Below are 21,940 nucleotides of genomic sequence, written 5' to 3' on the forward strand. Positions count from 1 at the left end.
AGGGGAGGGGGGATAGTAGAGGATAGGAAAGGCAGCAGAACACAACAGACACTAGTATGGCAATATGTAAATCAATGGATGTGTAACTGATGTGATTCTGCAATCTGTATTTGGGGTAAAAATGGGAGCTCATAACCCACTTGAATCAAAGTGTGGAATACGATATATCAAGAATTATGTAATGTTTTGAACAGCCAACAATAAAAAATTAAAAAAAAAAAAAAGAAAAAAAAAACATACATATTGTGCGTGTGTGTGTGTGTGTGTGTGTGTATTTTAATGACAAAAGGCCATGACATTTTAAATTGGTTTTGGGCATACATCAGCAAACTATGAGATTCATAAATATAAGTATCCTTCCTTATCTAAAAAAAAAAAAAAAATTCTATCAGCTTTTCCTGTCCATTTTTTCTTATGTCTATCTTTTTATATCTTTTCATTTATTCATACATCCCTTTATTCGAAACATATATGTAAGCCCCTACTATAGACTAAGGATACAACAAAGAACAAAATAGGAAAAATGTTCACTATGTGGGGAGGGGATTAGAGCACACAGTGTGGGGACAGTGATTCTCTAGGGTGACAACTCAGAGCATATTTCTGCCCACTTAGGCTAGGAATTATTCCAGTTATAAAGATCACATAACACTATGATAGACTGCTGATCTCTCTGGAAGGATGATTAGTTATCCACCATCAATGACCTCTGTAGATCTAACTATTCTGATTATCAATACATCCCTATTCCTATTAACGGTTTCTGCTCTGATGATGCCTTGTTTCTGGCAATTAAGTGCTGGTTATTGACCTCCACCACAGAAAGATCCTTCAACTCCATCATAATGATGACATCTCCTGCCATCATCTCAGTCTGGGGAGCAGCTCCTACTGAGTAGTTCAAGGATACACAGCTGTTCCACTAGTTTATGTTCCAATGCTTCTATGAAATGAGAAGATAATGGGATCATCAATGGATATCTGTGAAGGTGGCCTCTTTGCCCAGCCATATCAGAGTTCATAGTGACAGGGAGACTATGGAGGAGCTTAGGATCATGGAAGTACACTCTCTAGTTGGCATTTGCTACCGTTGTATGTCAAACCTAATAATAACAAGGGCCTAAAGTGAGCCATTATTGTATTATCATTTGTCAGGGAAACCAGAGAGTCACTGGTAACAGGTTACTTATATTGGAACTCTTCATCATAAGGGGCAATCACTTGTGTTCATTATAGTAAGGACTTCTCTCCCCTTCTGGAATTTCTGCCCTTACCACTATTCTTGGACTTATATTATGCCTTATTCACCATTATCATATTCCATATAATATTGCTTCTAACCAAGGAACTATTTCCATGTCAAAAGAAGCATTATCTTACCATGAACCACACATCCCAGAAGCAACTGCTCTGATCAAATGGTGGAAGAGCCAAATAAAAGCCAGTTGAGAAAGAGAATTCTGAAAGGCTAAATTATATTCTATGGAATGAATTACATGCTTTGAACCAAAGACCCATACATGGTATAGTTTATCTCATAGCCAGAATCAAGGGATAGAATTTGGGAATGCACTGTCCTCTAATTAAACCTAATAATCATAATCAACTGAGATAAAATTTTGTTGTACATATCTACAATTTGGGTCCCCGCTGATTCAGAATCTTATCTGAATATTAGGGGTTCCTCATGTTACTGATCCATAAGACTAAAAGACAGTTTTATTTACTGACTAAAAATTTAAATTCTGCTAATCACAGAGGCAGGAATGATCTATGAAGCCTGTATTCTTATATGGGTATTTCTTTCTACTTCCACATGCAAAATGTATGCAAAATGTTCCCAATAAATGCAAGACATTTGGGAACTCAGTCCCTTTCAAGAATGAAGGCTTGCATCATTCTACCTAGGGAGGAATCTTCACCAGCTAAGTTACTAGCTTAAGATGAAGGCTACATTAAATAGACAGTGGGAGAGGCAAGTTGCAGATATCAATGATGGCCGCACAATCAATTGCAAAAACCTGACTGCTTTCACTGTCTCTGCTCATGAAGTACACATTGCTAATGTTTCTCCCTGCTCCTCGTTCCTTTATTATTCAAGTTAAGTACCTCTGTTGGTGGTTAATAGTTTAGTATTTGAGTTATACAATATTCAGAGAGATACAGATATGATTACTACAGGAAATCTCCTCCTTAGGGGAGAAGGCAATACAGTCAACATTTATTTGAAAGACAATTGCATATTAGGCAGAAGCACAAAGCTCTTATGGTTGGTTAGAAGGTTGTTTACACTATTTAGCCAAGAAGATGGACTGTACCAGTTTTTACCTCTTGTGTCTGAGCTCCAGGTCCTTCTCTGTTCTAATGCTGCATACTCATTCCCTAAACCTGCTTGCCAGCTGGCAATCTATCAGGTTCTGCTAATGGGAGGAACCAGAGGGACTGGAAGATGGGAAGAGTAGAGAAAGGATGATCCTCCTGTTTCAGTTCATTTTTTTAATGCTTCAGCAGATGCAGAATCTTGGCTCTGCCTCCAGCTTCCTCAATACTCATAGTGCCAGCCTTCCCATGCCCCTTCAGTGGTACCTGCCATAGTGAAGCTGGTCATCCTTTGCAGTTCTGCATTCAACATGCTATGCTTTCTCGCCCACTGAGCCAGGCCCCTCAATGGTCTGCATCCACCAGACCATGCCCTCTCCTCCAAAGTTTAAGCACCTGTTAGGCCACACCCCTCCTTCTAGGTCCAGAACTCATCTGACTGTGCCCCCTTTTCAGAATTCTGAACAATAATGAAGGGTCTTCAGGTTTGGATAACCCACCTCTTCCTTTTCATTTCCTGGTTATAGATTAGTTATTGATTCCTGCCGTTACAAATAACAAAGCCACCTTAGCACCCCTTCCAATGTTGTGCAATTAAGTACCTCTGTAAAATCCCCTTTACTTTAATGTCTACTTTGTTGGGAGGTTGTTTTGTTGTTTTGTTGTTGTTGTTGTTGGGGTTTGTGTTTGGTTTTGTTTGGCTTTTTCTCTGAATGAACCCTGATTGATACAGAGGAGAGCAGATTTGGAAAGAAAACTGATGAATACCACCATCCAATGCATTGTCACTCCATTCATTCAGCCATTTATTCTTCCACTCATTCAACATGTATTGAATACTTACTAGACACTTGCCCAGCCTTTTGTGCTATAAAGTCCCCAGGAAAGACATGGCTTCTCCCAGTCAGCAAACAACTTAGAATCTAGGAGAGGAAAAAAAAGCAATGAGACCTGCAGGAGCAAGAGACCATAGTGGTGGTAAGGGATTCACTGACTTCAGTCAGTGATGGAGGAAAGGTTGGGAACAGCTATGAGAATCAGTGACATCTGAACAGAAACACAAAGTGTGAGCAGGAAGTTAACAAGGTACAAAAAGGAAGCTGAGAAAGAGGAGTCCTGGGTAGAGGGAACGCAAGGGAAAAAGCATTTAGGAAAATGTGGCTAGCTTAGTCTTCCAATATGGATAGAGCTATGGTTTCAGAGAGGGGAAGGTGGATGGGGAGATGATGGTGAGGAAGATAAAGAGGCCAGGCTGGCTGAGAAAACTGAGGCTGGTGTGCAGCAGTGGGGTGAGCCTGAGGACCCTGAAGACCATTAAAGTTCCCTCTTCTGTTCCCTCTTGTGTTTCATTCTGTGTTGGGCACAAATTGGTCTTCTGATCCATGGAAAAGGAATGGAGTGTGGTGAGAATCCCTTACTCAGCTCTGCAACCTCAATCCAAAAGCCCCAATCACAGCTCTTCCCAAGTCAATTGGCTCACCTACAGGGTGCCTGGTTTCCTCTCAGATTGGGCTCCTACCTCCCAATTTCCTTCTAGATCTCTCTCTTCTGTCTTTCCTGGGCTTTCCCTCTGGGTCTTTCTTCCTAATGCAGAGTAACTTTCTCTCTCTCTCTCTCTCTCTCTCTCTCTCTCTCATCTTCCAAATGTGTATCATTACCCCTCATATTTGGCTTCCAATTACCAGGCCCAGTTACTCCTTAACAGGAAGTCAGATTATATGTGACAAAATCTCCTGTCATAGAATAAATACAGTGAATAACTTGGGTAAATGTTAGAAGTGTCATAGGCAGTCATGTGAAGAAGGACTGTATGAAATAGCTGCCTTTGCCTGCCAGAGTGATGTTGGAGGCAGAAAGGGAATCCCTGGGTGACCTGGTAGGTATCCCAATCCCAGCAAGAGAGTGAACCCTTCTAATTATTACTTAGTAAAAGTTATTTGTAAACAGAATAAAACTTATTATCATAAATAATTTTAAAATCCACTTCAAATGTAGCTTTTGAAGTTATGGGATTCTTTTTTTATGTAAAGAATGTGATTCATGTAGTAATAAAATTTTCCCAGTGGAATTCTGTGGTAATTTCCACCATAACCACACAAACTATACTATGCAATCAATATCTGGAGATTCTCATCATACTATCAGAAGGCACAACAGTCATTCTCTGACTTAAAATCTAGACCAAAAGCACAACTACACAATTATTTTATCATGTTACAAATAGCATCACTGAAATAAAATACAAAACTATATGGACAAAAATAAGTCTATTTCTTTCTTGTGACCTCACTCTTGGTCTTCCTCAACCTGTAAACTCTGTATTATCAAGTGCAATGGAATGATGTGTATATTTTTTGTATTTTCCATCTTTTCTACAATGCAAACTTAAACCTTTTGTAACTATGCAGTAGAGACTTTGAATGAACTGTTCAAAAATCTGAGGATATCTGGAAAACCTATGGATCAGCCTTCCCAGTATATATTTGCACAATGAATTCAGGAGACTTCTCAGAGCCAAGAGTTATAGTTTTCATCCAGTAAATAAGCCTTGGTCCTCAGAAAGGAGGGATAATCCTGAGCCCATCATGAATGACGTGGGTCCTTGGATATGTCTTTCAACTTTGCTTTTATATCTGAGTTCTCAGAAGAAAGACTGGCTAAGATAAAAGCTCACATTTCTATCTTCTTTATAATCTTGGAGCACAAGTAGGTTTACAACTCCTCTAACTAGGTATAACACAAGGACAAGATTTCTTCTCCCATTCATAACAGAACTGCTTTGGCACTTGAAAGAAACTAGAAAGAGATCATGTTGCCCCCCCAAAAAGGATGTTGAGTCTGGGAGTTCCAGAAATGGACACCTGAAAAGGGAAGGGACTCTCTGCAGAGCCAGCAGTACTGCAGCATGGTTCTTGCAGAAGAGGTAAAAATGCCCACTCAATGGGAGCAATGCCAGGTGGGCCCAGCAGTGATGTCCTAAAAGCATTGGGCACAATGGCAAGCCTGGCAAACACAGTAAACTGGCCAAAGGAAAACAGTGCCAGGAGAAGACAAATGGAACCCACCAAGCCAGGTGGAAACATGTGACACACTCCTGGGAACTCCCAGAAATAAGCAGAAAGAAATTTCACAAGGCTATAGAAAGAGTTAGTAAGACACAGATAAGGTGAGTTTGTGTCCCAATCACAGAAGCCATTTGGCAGTGGAGCACAACAGACACTAGTATGGCAATATGTAAATCAATGGATGTGTAACTGATGTGATTCTGCAATCTGTGTATGGGGTGAAGGTGGGAGTTCATAACCCACTTGAATCGAAGTGTGGAATATGATATGTCAAGAAATTTGTAATGTTTTGAACAACCAACAATAAAAAATTTAAAAAAAAAAAACATTTTCTTCTGGATTTAAATGCTAGTTGAGTGAATATGGAATATGATAGAAAATGAGAGCACCACATAAATATAACATAAAGATATTGTGTCCACCTAAAAACTAAAAAATAAATATCTTTAAAAAAAGAAAAAAGAAAATGAGAGCCAGCTATACATGCACTCTCTAACTGTGGTACAAACTGCCTTAAGAAACTTCCTGGGTGCTCGTCCTGGTTCTATCCTCTATAGCACTGTCTTTTCAGACAATGTTTTATGGATTACTGGGGTTCAACTGAAGGTGCCCCAGAAGGGAAGTGGACATCTAGGGGAAGAGCACTGTGTAGTTCCTTAAATGATTTTGCTTGTTAAAGGGGGGTTTTCTCAACAGACACTAGTATTGCGGTATATATATACGTGGCGGTATAACCAATGTGATCCTGCAATCTGTACACATGGAAAAATGAGAATTCATACCCCATTTGAATCAAATGTATGATATGTCAAGATCATTGTATTGTCTTGAGCAACTAATAAAAAAGGGAGGGGTTCTCAACTTAAAACAAATTCAGTGCTCTATAGCAATATAAAACAACTCATTTCTTCAAAACAATAACCCTCTAAGCATTTGAAGACAGGTGTTACAGCTCTGTTTAATCTCCTTCCTGAGGCTCAACACTGCAGACATCTGCTCCTCACTAGGGTGACTTTGGAGTCCTCGTCATGGCAGTTGTTTCCTTAGGCAGCCCTCTCGTTAATCCACGTCCTTTTGAATAAGTGTGTGGCTGAATCAAAATGCGCAGACCAACTCAGATGTGTTGTTTTAAAAGAAAAATTAAACTTTCCAGATAAATCTTTCTTCTTATTTGAAATATAGACTGTTCTGGTCAATACACGTTTCCATAACAGTAATTACTCACACACAATTGATTGGTTAAGAGGAAAATGTGTCCCCCAAAGTTCAGATGTTGGAAACTTAATCCCCAATACAACAGAGGTGACTAGATCATGAGGACTCTTTGCTCATGCATGGATTAACATCATTTTCAAGGGAGTGGACTAGTTATCACAGAAGTGGGTTCCTAATAAAAAGACTGAGTTTGGCTCCCCTCCCTCTTGCTCTGGCCTCACCCTGCCCTTCTGCTTTCCTCCATGGATGATGCAGAATGAAGACCCTCACCAGATGCCAGCACCATACTCTTGGACTTCTCAGCTGTCAGAATCGTGAGCCAAATGAATTAATATTCATTATAAATTACTCAGCCTTTGGTATTCTGTTACAGTAGAATAAAAAGGACTAAGACAGATGATGTCAGTATCATGCAGAAGTTGCTTTGTTCATACATGATTTCAGCTAGGCAAGGGGAGCAGAATTAGCAAAAACTGGATTACAAACCTCAGCAAGAAAGGAAAATACCCTCTGCTCAACAAAAGCATAGATAGAAGCCTTTTAATCTGCCTTTTAAGAAAATTTAAAATAGGCATCTACCAAAGAATTGTTTTCTTAAAAAAAAAAAAAAAAAACAAGCGTCTACACTGGGGCTTCTTCCCCACCCTCAGAACTCTGATCCCAGCTGCCTTTGTCTAAGCTCATGCTTTTGCACAATTGCTTCCATGATGGTTTTTTAATTTTTTCCCCCTCGGAGGCAGTTTGAAGCCACTGGTCTGCCTGCCTGCCAGGGCAGTCCATAATACCCCTCGGATACACATGAGAAGGTATTGTTAGCACTTTGATTACTTGGTTATATAGGTTTATGAATGGTTTGCCCCTAAACATATTTTTACTACAAACCCAGCTATTCTTCCTGAACAATTTTATAGACTGAAAGATTTTTCATGTGGAGTTATAACAGAAAGGCCTACAGACTCATTCAAGTCAATATTTCATCACTTCAAAGTTTAAACTCCCCATAAGGGTGTTTTTTCCCTCTCAAAGTAATTTATAACCTCAATCCCATCATTCCCAAAATAGTTTGGAAGTTCAAAGGCAGTGTTTGTATCCTAATGGCAGTGGGGATGGAAAGGGTCCCTGATCATCTTCATTTATCTGGGTCCTTCCTGTCCTCTGTTGATATGTCCCTTCCCATCTAGTCTCTAGCCCTCTGGGCTGGCACTGGGGTGCACAATCCTTCATGGTGTCTCTAGCCCTTGTGTGAGCTAGAGGAAAACGATGGTGCTTCCTCTTCCTCAACTGCAAAGTGCCAGTCATATTCTCTCCTCCACCTGATCCCAGACCATGCCTGGTCCATAACTCCCAGTCCTTCACCATTCTTCCTGTGGAAGATGCAGGACTCTCCTTACACTCCTCATCTGTGCAAAACAGAGCCCATGAAGGACTCTATCCCTGGCCGATTGATCTGGGCACCTGCTCCTACCACCTTTGCTCTTCTGCTTTGACCCATGTAAACAAGGCATGGCAAGGACTTTTGTTACATCTTATCATCCACCCTCTTATCATTCTATCTGGAAATTACTATACTTTATGCATCAGCTGTAAAGGATTTCATGTTTGAAATCTCCTTTGTGTCTCAGTGGAGGCTGGTTTTCAAGATTATATTCTATATAATTTTAAAGAAGGTCAAATTTAAGTCTCAAAACTGGAATATATATAATTTCATATGTATGTATTTTCCCATCATTCTAGGTTATTTTCCCTTCAACTATTGTCAGTGATTTGGATGGAGGGGCTATGGGGCAATGAGTAACTCAAAAACAGCAGGATTCAAGTTACTTTGGCTTAATATTGTTAAAAATTTCATCAAGGTTTCACTTGATGTCCTGAACTGACCATGTAGGTTTGAGTAGCATAAAGCTTAGTGAGACTAGGACCTGGAATGAGCTGAACTCCATAAAGTACACCGCTTTTTTTCAGGCTTATCATGTTTTAAGTCATGTAACCAAGTTAAAAGAGGAGATGCCGTCCACATGTGGCTCCCCAGGGTCACACCTGGGAAGTCTTCTGAGTCAGGGATGCTCCTCTCACCTGCTGCTTCCACCCCTGTGTGGCTATAATGTCTCTATTGCTTTTATTTATCCTATCTCCTTAGGCCTCGAAAGTTTTTCTTGCTCAAAGAAGTTCCCTGCAACTGCCAAGCACAGAAAACAAATGAAGCAATCTTTCCCAGCAGATGGCTGGGCCCCAAGCCTCGCCACGCTAGACATCTTGGCCAAGGTACACCTGCTCCCTTCCAGAGGAAGGCCGACCGCTCCACTGAAGGCAGCCGGCCAGTGTGTTCTGCTCCCCACCGAGAACCACCTCCTAGTGCCTTTGCCCTCTCCTTTCCTTGGCAATGTGATAAAATGTTTCTGCTATTTTTTTCTTTGTATTCAATTAATAAACTTCTGAAAGAGGGGTTTAGCCTCCAGAAAGGGCTATACAATGGCAAACATACTAAAATTGTCCTGTGTACAAGTTCCACAACTTGTACAAAGGATAGATTTTGACTACATCTACCTGGTCTCATGTGCACATGGTAAAATGGCCACTGGTCTGCCAGCCTACCAGGGCAGTCCATAATACCCCTGAGATGCACATGAAGGTATTGTTAATGCTCTGGTTACTCAGTTATGTAGGGTTATGAGTGGTCTTCTCTTAAACGTATTTTTACTACAAACCTAGCTATTCTTCCTGAACAATTTTATAGACTGAAGAGACTGGGAAGGATGGGGTGAAGGTTTACCCAGGCCTCTGAGCAAGTCTGGAGACACCGTATTTTATTCTTCCTAAATCAGCCTCATGTAGTCTGTGCTCCACACTAAGCTAGAATGATCGTTTTAAGAGTGCAAATTCTGTCACATACCATCCCCTTCCTCAAAACTGTCAATGGCTTCTCATCAAACTTACAACCTATCTGATGTGCTATTACATGGTAGTGTGATAATATGTAACAGTAAGGTACTTAAAGTACTGTAGATTTCAAAAAGCAAGAAGAAAGGATTTTGAAAGTTTTCACCATAAAGAAATGAGGAATGTTTGAGGAGACAGACACATTTAACCTTATTTTACATTACACAGTGTATACATGTAACAAATGTCATGTTATCCCATTCATATATAAAATTTTAGTTTTTTAAAAAAAAAATTTAGTTGTAGATGGACATAATATCTTTATCTTATTTATTTATTTTTATGTGGTACTGAGGATTGAACCCAGTGCCTCACACATGCAAGGCAAGCACTCTGCCACTGAGCTATAATACCAGCCCAATCTTTATGTTTTTATATAACAGTGTAAAATAATTTTTTAAAAAAGCACAACATAACTAACCTCCTTACTCTGGATCATGAGATCAAACATTTTCCAAGCCCACTCTCTTTCTGACTTCAGCTACTCGTGATTCCTTGTCCACTGGCTATCTGCTGCTCCCTGACCCACCATATGTGTTCCTATCTCAGGGCCTCTGCTCTTGAGCTTGCCTCTTCCTGGAACACACTCCCTTCAAGACTCTTTGCTCACTTCCTCACATGAAGGAAGAATTTCCACTGAGTAATATTTTTCATCTACTAGACAAAAGAAATACCTAATAGTTCCCCATATTAAGTCCAGCCCAAACTACCTAATAAGTACTTATGCCCTAACAATTTAATAGTTATTCGAAGAAACTGACATGCATAAATTGAAAGGAAAAAATGTGGCTTTATTTCCTTTACAAATGACATAATCTCTTACTGCATCCCTTTCCTAGGGCTATTCCTATGGTAACAGATTACCACAAACTTCTGGATTAAAATAACAGCAATGGATTTTCTCAATCCTAGAGGCCAGAAATCTGAAATAAAGGTGTCACTAGAGGATTTCTCCCTCCAGAGGCACTAGAGAGCAAATTAATCCCATGTCCTTCTAGCTTCTGCCAATGTGGCAATCATAAGCATTCCTTAGTCTATAGACACATCACTCAACCTCTGCCTCCATCTTTATATCCCCTTCTCTGCAAGGCTATGGGTCAAACTCCCTCTGCCTCTCTCTTATAAGGATACATTTGATTCTATTTTGGACCCATTGACATAATCATCTCAAATCCTTAACTAAATTACATCTTTTTTCATATAAGATAACATTTACTTTTGTGCCATATGAGGTAATATTCACAAGTTCCAGGGATTAGGAAGGGAATATATGCTTTCTGCCTACTACTCAGACTAGTGGGGTGTAACTGTTGGGCACAGAACAACACCTCCAACTTTGAGTCATATTTGGTCCTGCCACCTACCCTCCTCCTCAGTACTTGATTATTGCAAAAGCAACAACCAAAAACTCAGCAAAGATGAGTCACCAGTGAAAGGCAAATAGCATGGTCTACTTTGAAACTGTGAGCACTAGCACAGGCTGATAGTTTGTGCAGTATCTAATAGATATTGAATATTACTGAGTTCATTTCCCTAAAAATTTTAAGAGTCTGAACAACCTGTGAGCTCACTTCAGCAGTCCACAGTACTTTGGAACACCGTTTGGGAACAGTGGCTTTAAGGTGTTTGTTCAAATGTCACTCCTCCAAAAGGCTATTGCTTACAGTCACTGTCCAATCACTGTTATGCCATTACTCTCTAACTATTCACTCTGCCTTATTTTTTAACAACACTAACACCCCTTATATTACATTGCACATTTGTTTATTATCTACTTCTCTACTATGATATGAGTTCCATGAGCACAAGATTTCATACTCTGTATCTTATGCCCCTGAAACAGTGCCTGGCACAGAGCAGGCACTGAAGAAATAGCACTGAGTGATGAATAAGCATTAGGAAAGGACACCTGGGGTCTTCACATCCTAACACACAAAATATAGGCATTAATCAGGTCTTCTCCATGTGCTTCTGAGGTATATATTTTCTTTACTTTTTTGTTGTTGTTGTTTGCACAGGGGATTGAACCCAGGGGTATTTAACCACTGAGCTACATCCCCCCAGCCCTTTTATTTATTTGTTTGTTTGTTTGTTTGTTTGTTTTGGGGACAGGTTCTCACTAAGTTGCTTAAGGCCTCACTAAGTTGCTGAGGTAGGCTTTGAACTTGCGATCCTCCTGCCTCAGCCTCCTGAGCTTCTGGGATTATAGGCTCATGCCACCATGCCTGGCTCTCAGGTATATATTTTCTAATTTTATTCATTTACATATTTAGAAAGTATATAATTCTGGAGTACAAAGCCTTTTTAAGTTTTTTCAACAATATAAAATTCATTTCTCTGAATTGTGACTATAGGACAGTGATTGATTTCATAGTAATGAAGTAAAAATATTACAGTTACCCTGACAATTTTGTGACATTGTAGAAGTGACATTCAAGATCCAATGAAAGAACAGTTGGAAGATCATATTACAGGAAAACTAGGAGAGAGATCGCTGTTTCTATGAAGTTGAGAATCTCTGACTGATTTCCCTGATAGCCTTTCTTCTATATCCTTAAATATTGTGGTTTCCCTCTCAGGAGGGGCTTGACTATCAGAGAGCTCAGGCCTGATAGTCAGATTTCAGATTTCCTTTGGGGTTGAAATCGAGTTTTATGAAGTTTTAAAAGCTAATTAATACCCGGCATTGTCTTACTTTTAACAGCTGATTTCATTTTAAATGAAGTAAGTGTCCATTTTTTATTAGCCTTGATTTCATTAGAACCAATATTATATATGATAGAGAGGGAAGTCCTCAGGTTAGGGACTGGCAGACTTGCTCACGCATTTTTTGACTGTGTCTCCTTAAAATGACAGGTGGGAAATATATGAAATGAATTAATTAATCAGTGACAAAATGAAACCAAAATGGCATTTTGCCTTCAGTACTGAACTCTGCAAGCCCAAGGACTAAACCAATAAAAGTACGTCCTTGGCCTAACAAGGAAAGATGGGTGCTTGGCAAGGTTGCTGGGACCTGAGAGAAAAGTCAAGTTTGGGGTAGACCTGGACCTTCAGGAGAGACAAAAATGAAAAATAACAAAATAATAATGAAAAAGGAGAGGAGCTAGGGAGTGCAGCAGACTAAAATACTTAAGACCCAGAGTCCAGCTGCCTTCTTCAGGTGCCCTACAAGAAAATCTTCTGTATAACTACCTAGACTCTGCAGTTGGGCATCTTCAAAAAGAGGCCTTCTTGGGTGCAGAACAACCTATGCCAGCTACCTGCACCAACCAGGAGAGTGCTCTACATGGGAACGTGAATGAACCCAGCACCGAGAAAACCCAAAAGACAGGAGAAGAGAGACTAAGGTGAACAGCAACAAAGAATCAACAAGTCCCAGAGACTGTGGAAGAGAGATAGATGTTAAAAATAATTAATATCCCAAAAAATATTCAAGAAGAAACTTCATTCTTAATACAAAGACAGGCTGCTACCAAAAAAAGGAACAAATCAAGAACAAAAAAAAAAATTAGAAATAGAATGGCCAGTTTAAAATAAAGCCTTGATGAGTAATCTAAAATAGTTGCATATGGGGTAAAAGATACACAGAGTACAGATGAAGAAATCCTCCAGAATGGAGGATAGAAGGACAAAATAATGGAAAATGTGAGAGAAAGAAGTCAGGAGAGATAAATTTTGAAATTTCAATGCTTATTTGGTAAGTTCCAAAAATGAAATATATGTATACAAATAAAAGGGCAAAATAAAACCACATAAAAGTAATAAAAAAGGAAATTGGCCAGAATTCCAAAAGTCAAGATCTTAAGATCTGTACAGCCAACCCTCTCCAACTGAAATTTCAAGGTAGGATGAACTACAGGTCTGAGAAATGTTCAAAAGCAAAAAGAACATAGGCCAGCAAAGAAAGGAGGCCCAGTCAGTACAAAATAGGGAGAAAATAATAGAAAAGTTCACCTGAATCTTTCGTATTCAACCAAACAACAAACCAAGTATGAGGATTTAAAAAAAAAATAGTTTTCAATGCAGAATATCACAGTTTAAAACCTATGCTCCTAACTTGAATGAAAAAATACTCAAACATATATGCCAGCAAAACTTAAAAAATAAATAAATAAGTACAATTTTAAAACACCTCATAAGTAAAGACCTAGAACAGGAACAAGAGAAACTCTGACACAGAAACAGTAAAAGTGGTAAGATGGAAAACACAAGAAATTCCTTTGATTTCCCAACTCTGAAATTCTTTCTTTTTCATTAATTTTTTCATTTATATATGACAACAGAATGCATTACAATTCTTATTACACATATGGAGCGCAATTTTTCATATCTCTGGTTGTATACAAAGTATATTCAACCTATTCGTGTCTCTATACATGTACTTTGGACGATAATGTCCATCACATTCCACCATCATTTCTAACCCCATGCCCCCTCCTTTCCCTTCCCACTCCTTTGCCCTATCTAGAGTTCATCTATTCCTCTCATGCTCCTCCTTCCTACCCCATTATGAATCAGCCTCCTTATATCAGAGAAAACATCCAGCATTTGGTTTTTTGGTATTGGCTAACTTCGCTTAGCATTACCTTCTCTAACTCCATCCATTTACCTGCAAATGCCATGATTTTATTCTCTTTTATTGTTGAGTAATATTCCATTGTGTATATATGCCACATTTTCTTTATTCATTTATCTACTCACAGGCATCTAGGTTGGTTCCACAGTTTAACTCTTGTGAATTGTGCTGCTACAAACATTGATGGGCTATGTCCCTGTAGTATGTTGTTTTCAAGTCCTTTGGGTATAGACCGAGGTTCATTTCAAATAGCAAACATCTAATTTTCTTGTTTATTTTGCCATTCACCTGCATCAAATTGTTCTGTTTAATTCTGTGGAAAATAATAGTTATATAATAATAAAATGTTAATTATTCTTATTTTAGAATCAGCCTATAGACAGAATATAAAGGATGTAATTAAAGTACTGAAATACAAAACAGATGTAGATGCTACAAATAATGTATAATAATAAAAATAGTAAATAATATATAATAATAAAAATAGTAAATAATGTATAATAATAAGAATAAAATCTGAGAAGCTTTCCAGCAGAGTTCCATATGGCCAGTCCGCTATCCCAAAACCCCACTATTAGGTAATATGTTAAGTTTAGATGTGGAAGGCATTGGCTGAAATGTGCAGTGATGTGGAAGAGCAATATAAAATTGATATTTAACCCTTTGCTACAGGGTTAAGGATTTAGCATAAATTGGTCAATCAGATTAGTGTGTGATAAGGTTGCACAAAGTTAATTGGGGCACTGGTTTAAAGGCCAGTGGGACAGTAAAAGGGAGGACTAGAAAGAACACCCCATTTGGAACCAACAAGATACCATAGAATCATTTAACATCTAAGAGAAAAAAGGGAAGAAGTTATCTGTTTTCACACTATTCCTTTGGGTCAGCCCTGACTGTAAACCTTGATGAAGCTTAGCCTCTATTTGAGGTTTAAACATCACATTTCAGGCTATTTCACAAAAACATGTCATTGATGTGCTACACAGACCTCTAATATAAAGCTTTATCCAATCATCCTCAGAAAGTAGGGCAAAAGTAATCAGTCTATTTAGGAACAGCAGGATCCATAGAGACCAGAGGCAGGAATGTTTTGTAAATATCAAAGCTGACCTAAAAACACATTTAACAATGAATCTTTCATAAGAATAATGACTATCAGAGGTACCACATGAGGTATTGAAATACTATTCACCCAATGTCAGATAATTGCTATAAATGCCTTAAAGAATCAAAATATTTACTGGCCTGTTAGTATGTTGGTTTTAGTATAATTGTGTAAGGTCATTTGCATAGACTTCTTTATAGTTTATAGCCTTTATTCTTTCAAAATTTATTTCAGCTCATATGTAGCTCACAATACCATATGTGTGTACAAACAGCTAGATCCATATGAGGCCACTCAGCACAAAACAAAAAACAAAAAACAAGAGTGCTAATGTAAATAACATGGGCTCTCTCGAATGAGAAAATGTATTAGTAAATGGACTGAAATGTTCATCATCCATATTTAACCTAATGCATCAGAAAAAGTTAAGTGCTAAGAAAATTTGATTTTGCAATCTTAGCAAAAACTATGCATTGACTTAATGCATGAGGAAAGAAACAGAAGAACCTTGCTACCAAATGCAAACAAAAAGGAGAATTCCCCCCAAGCCATCAACAAGTTGACAAGCCAGGACGAGTCAGATGGCTGACTCAACCATCTTAGCCACCATCCAATTCTCCTCAGGCTTCCTGTGGGCCTGTGATGACATCCTTCCAGTCCCTCACAGGTGCCCCTGGGGTTCATCATGAGCCTGCTTTCTTTTCTCCCTCAACTTGCTCATCTTAAAATCCGAATTCTTATAGTATAAATCTGTAAGAGAATAGAATATCTGATTGGCTGACCCAATCAATAATACACAACTCAAGGCGAGAACAACTTTTATTCCTCCATTGTTTCTATTTCCTTTGATTTTTTCATTTTGAACACAAACAGAACATTTTTTTTTATTAGCCCATCCTCTGTACAAAAAGAATGACAAAGAGTTTTTTAATTTGCCACTATTGGACTAATATGTGCCCAAGTGTCTCTGACTCTTTCCTTCAACAATATCTCCCTGAATAGGGTCTGAATTTGTGGGTTATCTTTATTGGATAATTCACCACTCACCAATGCCAGTATTTCATGAGAATACGAGAGGCCTACTAATTACAGATCTAGAGCATTCATTAAATTATTCTGAAACATGACAAGCACCCCTCTATAACATAAAATAAGGGACAGTGCATATATCCAGGCCTGCTTACTTAGTGGTAATATGGATTTTAGTGTGCACTTGTCACCCACTTTAGGTTCTCGTTATTGTCCCGCTTGCCCTAATTCAGTGATGTATCATTTTCCTGCATTTGTCTAAATCAGTTCAGCAGCAGATAAATCAAAGCTTTTCTTGCCCTTGCCCTTCCAAGCTGTTCAAATCATCCATCTGACCATGGAAAAAAAGGGTGTAATCACTTGCTCAGGAGAAGAAAATATCTGCATAAACTCCATGGCAAACCATTTCTGCATCAATGTGTGCAAAAACACACGCCCACGCTTTCACTTACGCATACATGCTGACCAAATGCACCTTGGAGCAGATTCTGAAGGGACAACATCAAAGTCACAAGACATTGCTCATTTTTTCTATTAGAAAAAAAGCCAGTTTCAATTCTCTTCTTTTAAGAAGAGAGATATATATTCTCTCTAAAAAGAAGAGAGTGTATATCCAACATTTCAAAAGCCATATAAGATCCTATTTTTATATCCTTGTGAGCTGTAGGAGCTGAAAATTAATTGCTTCTTTAACTGGCAAATCCTCTGTCAGACAATGTGCCCCAGCATTCAGAGTCCTAACACATTTTTCTCTTTGAGGGAGAATCGTACACCAGGAAAGACCTCCTGGGTGGACCTAAAGAATACAGCACCCCCTCATGCCCCTTTCATTCCCTTTTTTTCAACCCACACACACTTTTTGATATTTTATTTTACTTTTTTTTGTCTTTAGAGATTTTATCTCTTCTTATAGGAAGCATATTATTGGAAAAGAAAAAAAATGGAAAGCTCAAGGGATGTGACTGTGACAGGGAGAGAAAAGAGCACTTGGAGTTTCCACTGCAGCCTTCAGCTGCCCTTCGGGAGGTTGCACTAAGAAACAGAGGTATATGGTCCTTTTCCAACAACTCTCTCAGGACAGGGGCTGTGTCAGCCCTTCATTCTGCATAGAATTTGCCCTGTTGCCCTTACTTGCTAGTGTGTCCTTCACATTCTGCAGAAAAGCATGCAAAACTCCTTTTTCTTTTTTCTTCCAAAAATTAATAAAGTAAATGGATGGAGGTCTTCCCATGTTCTGAAGAGGTTAAAACCTAATACACAACTCAAGTTGGGAACAACAAATTCATTCTCAAAAATGAATTTTTGTGTGGGGATGTGGCTCAAGCGGTAACCCGCTTGCCTGGCATGCATGCGGCCCGGGTTCGATCCTCAGCACCACATAAAAATAAAGATGTTGTGTCCACCGAAACTAAAAAATAAATATTAAAAAAATTCTCTCTCTCTCTCTCTCTCTCTCTCTCTCTCTCTCTCTCTAAAAAAAAAAAAGAATGAATTTTCTGTGGGCCTAGTACTGAATCCAAGTTGTGCTATGTAAACTTTCTAGTAGGACTTTGATCTTTCTCTGGAGGCAAAAATGAACAGAACATGGTTGTACATTCAAGTATTTCCATCTATAATTTTATTTAAAATAACACTTCTTTTTCCCACCCTGCCCACTCTTTAAATTTTCAAGACAATTACTCTTTATTTCAGCTATGAACTCAGCTTTTTAAAAATTATTTTTATTAGTTACTGATGGACCTTTATTTATTTATTTGCTTATATGTGGTACTGAGAATCAAACCCAGTGCCTCAAACATGCTAGGCAAGTGCTCTACCACTGAGCCACAACCCCAGCCCTGAACTCAACTTCTTGAAGTGAGTTGATAAAAGCGATGTCATACAATTTCTCTAATAACATCTTCACACAATGTATCTGTGCTGGGCACACAAACGTGTGCACAAACACAAGCACCCCTACCCTGGTTTTGGAAGGCCTTCTTGATTCTGTATGGTTTCATCAATATTTTTCAGATCATTGCCTCTGAGTTATTCCCTTCATATGCTAACTGTGTCTTCTCTCTTTTTCGTCTAATAAATTGTGTCCTCATATTTTACCAGCCATCATTCAGAGTAGACAAACCCTGGGTGATCCTAGAGGTTCACTTCTTCCTTGGATTTGGTAGCTTAGAAAAAAGTTGACTTAACAGATCTGAGTGAATGCAAGAAGAATAGAAGAACAAATCGCTAGGATTCACTGGGCTGCAGAGGTTTTCTCTTTCAGGAAAGCCACTTACCTGCTCAGGGAGCCTGTGAGGTTCATACATGTAGCCTGATCCTCCGGTGCCCATCATGTGCACAGCATCACAGGTACAGGGTTCCTCTTGTGGAACACTGGCCATGGTGTATGGCAGTGTATCCATGCTCAGCATAAGCCATGGGATGGCAAGGTTTTAAGGAATTATGTGTGATTCTCTGCTTGTGCATTTTTCCTCAATAAAATTGATTATATCTTCATCACCAGTGATTCTGGTGATGTACTTCCTATTCCTTCTTGCACAAATATTCCAATCTTTAGTTGGTGCCTCTGTAGTTGACTCCTCATGAAGCATTCCTCATGGTCTAGAGCAATGGTTTATAAGCCACATTGCAAATATTTGTCAGGCAAACATATTAATAATATTAATACACATGTCACATGATGACCTTGTTTCTGCTTTGAATCATTTTCTGGTGACATCCCTCAGAAGGAAATCAAGGCAAGCCCTGTTTTTATAAGAGTAGGGTGATTTTGAACACAAGACTAAATAAATGAACAGTATAGGTTTTGTTCTGCCATCATTGTGCACAGATTAAGAATATTTATTTTTGGCTATAAAGATTTTACCCTTGATCTTCCTGTCTTAGTTGACTTGTTCTCTTGACTTAAGATAAGCATATGTGTGTTAGAGGTAGGGTGGGAAGATAAGAATATGCGGGTAATGATTCTAACATTCTTTAAATTTGTCAAAGCAATTATTTATACTCACCAGTTATTACCTGCTGGATCTAAAAATGAATACTCATCCCAGAATATTTCAAATAATCAGGCAGAACAGAAAGACACCAAGTTATTATGCATTCTCCTTTACACCGTAACCCCAATTAAAAATGGTAGCTAGAAGTGTCAAACATAGACATAAAAATTAAGTAATGGTCTGTGATTTTTAAAAAAAAAAGAGTTTAAATGAAGATATCAGCAACTCACCAAATATTTTATATACTAAAGGGAATTTAAGGAAATGGAATTCCTTATTCTTTATACGTTTCAATGAAATCTTACAGCAGCACATGTTCCACACAATTTAGTTGGAGATCTCAGAGGATTCAGAAATATAATCATGGGAAGAGTGTTGTTCCAGAATAAAGTCTCAACAAGCAGTGAAGAGAAAATAAATGGATTACAACAAGCATACTAAAAAGGAAAAATAATGTTAGATAAATTTTCCCCAAGAAAGTAGTGATAAAGGAATGGATTTTACTGTGTTTCTCTAGTCTGCTTTGTTTTTATTTCCAAATAACATGTTCAGCTCCAAAAAAGATAAAATCAAATACAATTACTTTCCAGTTTATTTCAGAAGAGTTTAGTATTTTCAAGTAACAATAACAAACAATAGTATAGTTGAGGTCTTTGCATAGATTTTCTAAGAAGTTTGGGTTATAGAAATCTACAAAAAAAAAAAAGAGAGAGAGGCATGGACAAAGGTCATGGTACATTAGTAATTCTTTGTAAGCTGCAAGCATTTCTAATGGGAAATAATTTAATTAACATAAAAGCACTGAACAATTAGTGGTCCTTATCTGGCTTAGGACCCATGAACTCAATTATTCACTAGTCATCCCATTAACTTGAGTTTAAAGTTTAAAAAATAATTTTTTAAAGAAGTCTATAGAAATAGAACAGTCAGTTGTTACAATCAGATCATCACTAGCAGAAGGCAAGTGACTCTTCAGAGAGGAATGTGATTGAACTTCAACATTTACCAAGTTTGCACATGAAGTACAAGGTTAGGCAGGACAAAGCTTCACCCCACATCTCTCCTCTGCACATTACAGATGAATTGCGGCACTGATACCTGTCAAATGATGAAGGCTCCAGTGAGGGCTAGAATAACAGGCAGAGCAGGGGTATGTTTACTTTGAGGGGTGGAGTTTTAGAAGGCAGATGCGACACGCTCAAAAAACAAACATACCACTGCTACTTCCCTGTCACCTCTTTGAAAGCCACCTGGAGCATCTTCAGGACCTCTGCTGTGAAAGCTGTGGTTGGATGTCAAGAGCAAATGGAGAGTGTCAAGGGTATAGGGTCGCACAGATAAAGGAAATATTTCTAAAATCCACTGTCAATGAAAAAATGATGTTAATGTCATCACCCTACCCTATCAGAGAGTATTGCAGGCCTCAGTAAAGATTTTGGTGTTTTCCTAAAAGCATCAGGTAGCCACTAAAAGATTTATGTAATGCAATCTATCCCACTGATGATTTATTGAGTGTGAAAAACAGTCAGACCCTTGAAAGCATGAGGTCTGTCCACAGATGCACCCCTGGAACTCTGCCATACTTGGTTATGGCCAAGAAGCCCAGGCTGCTGTCCCTTTAGGCAGCGTGACATGTGCTGCTTGTGCAAGATAACATGCCCACAATAGATGTTAGCAAATACATCCGCCTACAGAAATGGAACCGGAGGAACAGAGTCCATCTGGATGTCATTGCCACGCATGATTCAGAAAATCAGACAAAACCATGAAAATGGCCACATTTTCTGCATTCAGACGACAAAAAGACAAGTCACATCGCAGAGTATGTGGGATGCCCACAGGGATGGCTCTGACCTCACGCTGAGCCTTCCCTGACTCTGGTACCTTTTTAAATACAACGTGTACAGGGTCTTCTTATCCCCTCTTCAAACCTGCCTCCCCCATTTTACTCATGATCTGGAAACAAGACGTTTTATAAGAACCAAAAGCAGCCTTTTTGAAAAATGAAAGAATAAGGAAAACAAAATTCTTAAATCATGGGTCCTCTTTTTTCAGATTCAAACAAATTTACACTAACAAATTTGCTCATTGTTTTAGCTCATGATTTTTAATAGAATTCACATGCTTGGATTAGAAATAACAGGTACTGTTTTCATATTAGCTTAGCTAATATATATTTTCCTGAGTGTACTTCCCTTTACACTGACTTATATTTGTCTTTGAGAGTATTTTTAACTGACATGTAATAATTGCACATACTTATGGAATACAATGGTATATTTTGACACATGTATATTATATGCAATGATCAAATCAGGATAATTAGCATATCTGCCACCTCAAATATTTACCATTTCTTTGTACTGAAAAAATATAAAATAATCACTTCTAGCCATCTTGAAATACACAGAATATTATTGTTACTCTGGTGGCTCTACTGGACTTGCTATACAGTTCTAGAAGGTACTCTTCCTGTCCAAGTGTATTTGCATAATCATTAGCTCAACCCCTCTCTATCCCTCCTTCCCACTGCCCTTCCCATCTTCTGGTAACTCTACTTCCATGAGACAACTTTTTTAGCTTCCACATATGAGTGAAAACATGTGTTTTTATTGTCTTTCTGCACCTGGTTGATTTTATTTAATAAAATGTCCTCCAGATTCATCAGTGTTGCCCAAATGACAGGATTTAATTC

The 21,940-nt window shown here is 38.5% G+C and overlaps 1 protein-coding gene across 1 annotated transcript in view; it reads right to left on the reverse strand.

Moving 5' to 3' along the window:
- LOC107148694 (prothymosin alpha-like) overlaps positions 1-18,630 on the reverse strand; it is a 91,835-nt gene extending 73,205 nt beyond the window's left edge. The window contains exon 1 of the mRNA XM_015493432.1: positions 18,526-18,630. Within this exon, the coding sequence (XP_015348918.1) occupies positions 18,526-18,630 (105 nt within the window). The remainder of the gene's footprint in view (positions 1-18,525) is intronic.
- Positions 18,631-21,940: the final 3,310 nt, after the last annotated feature.

The sequence above is a fragment of the Marmota marmota genome, unplaced genomic scaffold, assembly GCF_001458135.2.
Source record: "Marmota marmota marmota unplaced genomic scaffold, marMar, whole genome shotgun sequence".
Lineage (NCBI taxonomy): Eukaryota > Metazoa > Chordata > Mammalia > Rodentia > Sciuridae > Marmota > Marmota marmota.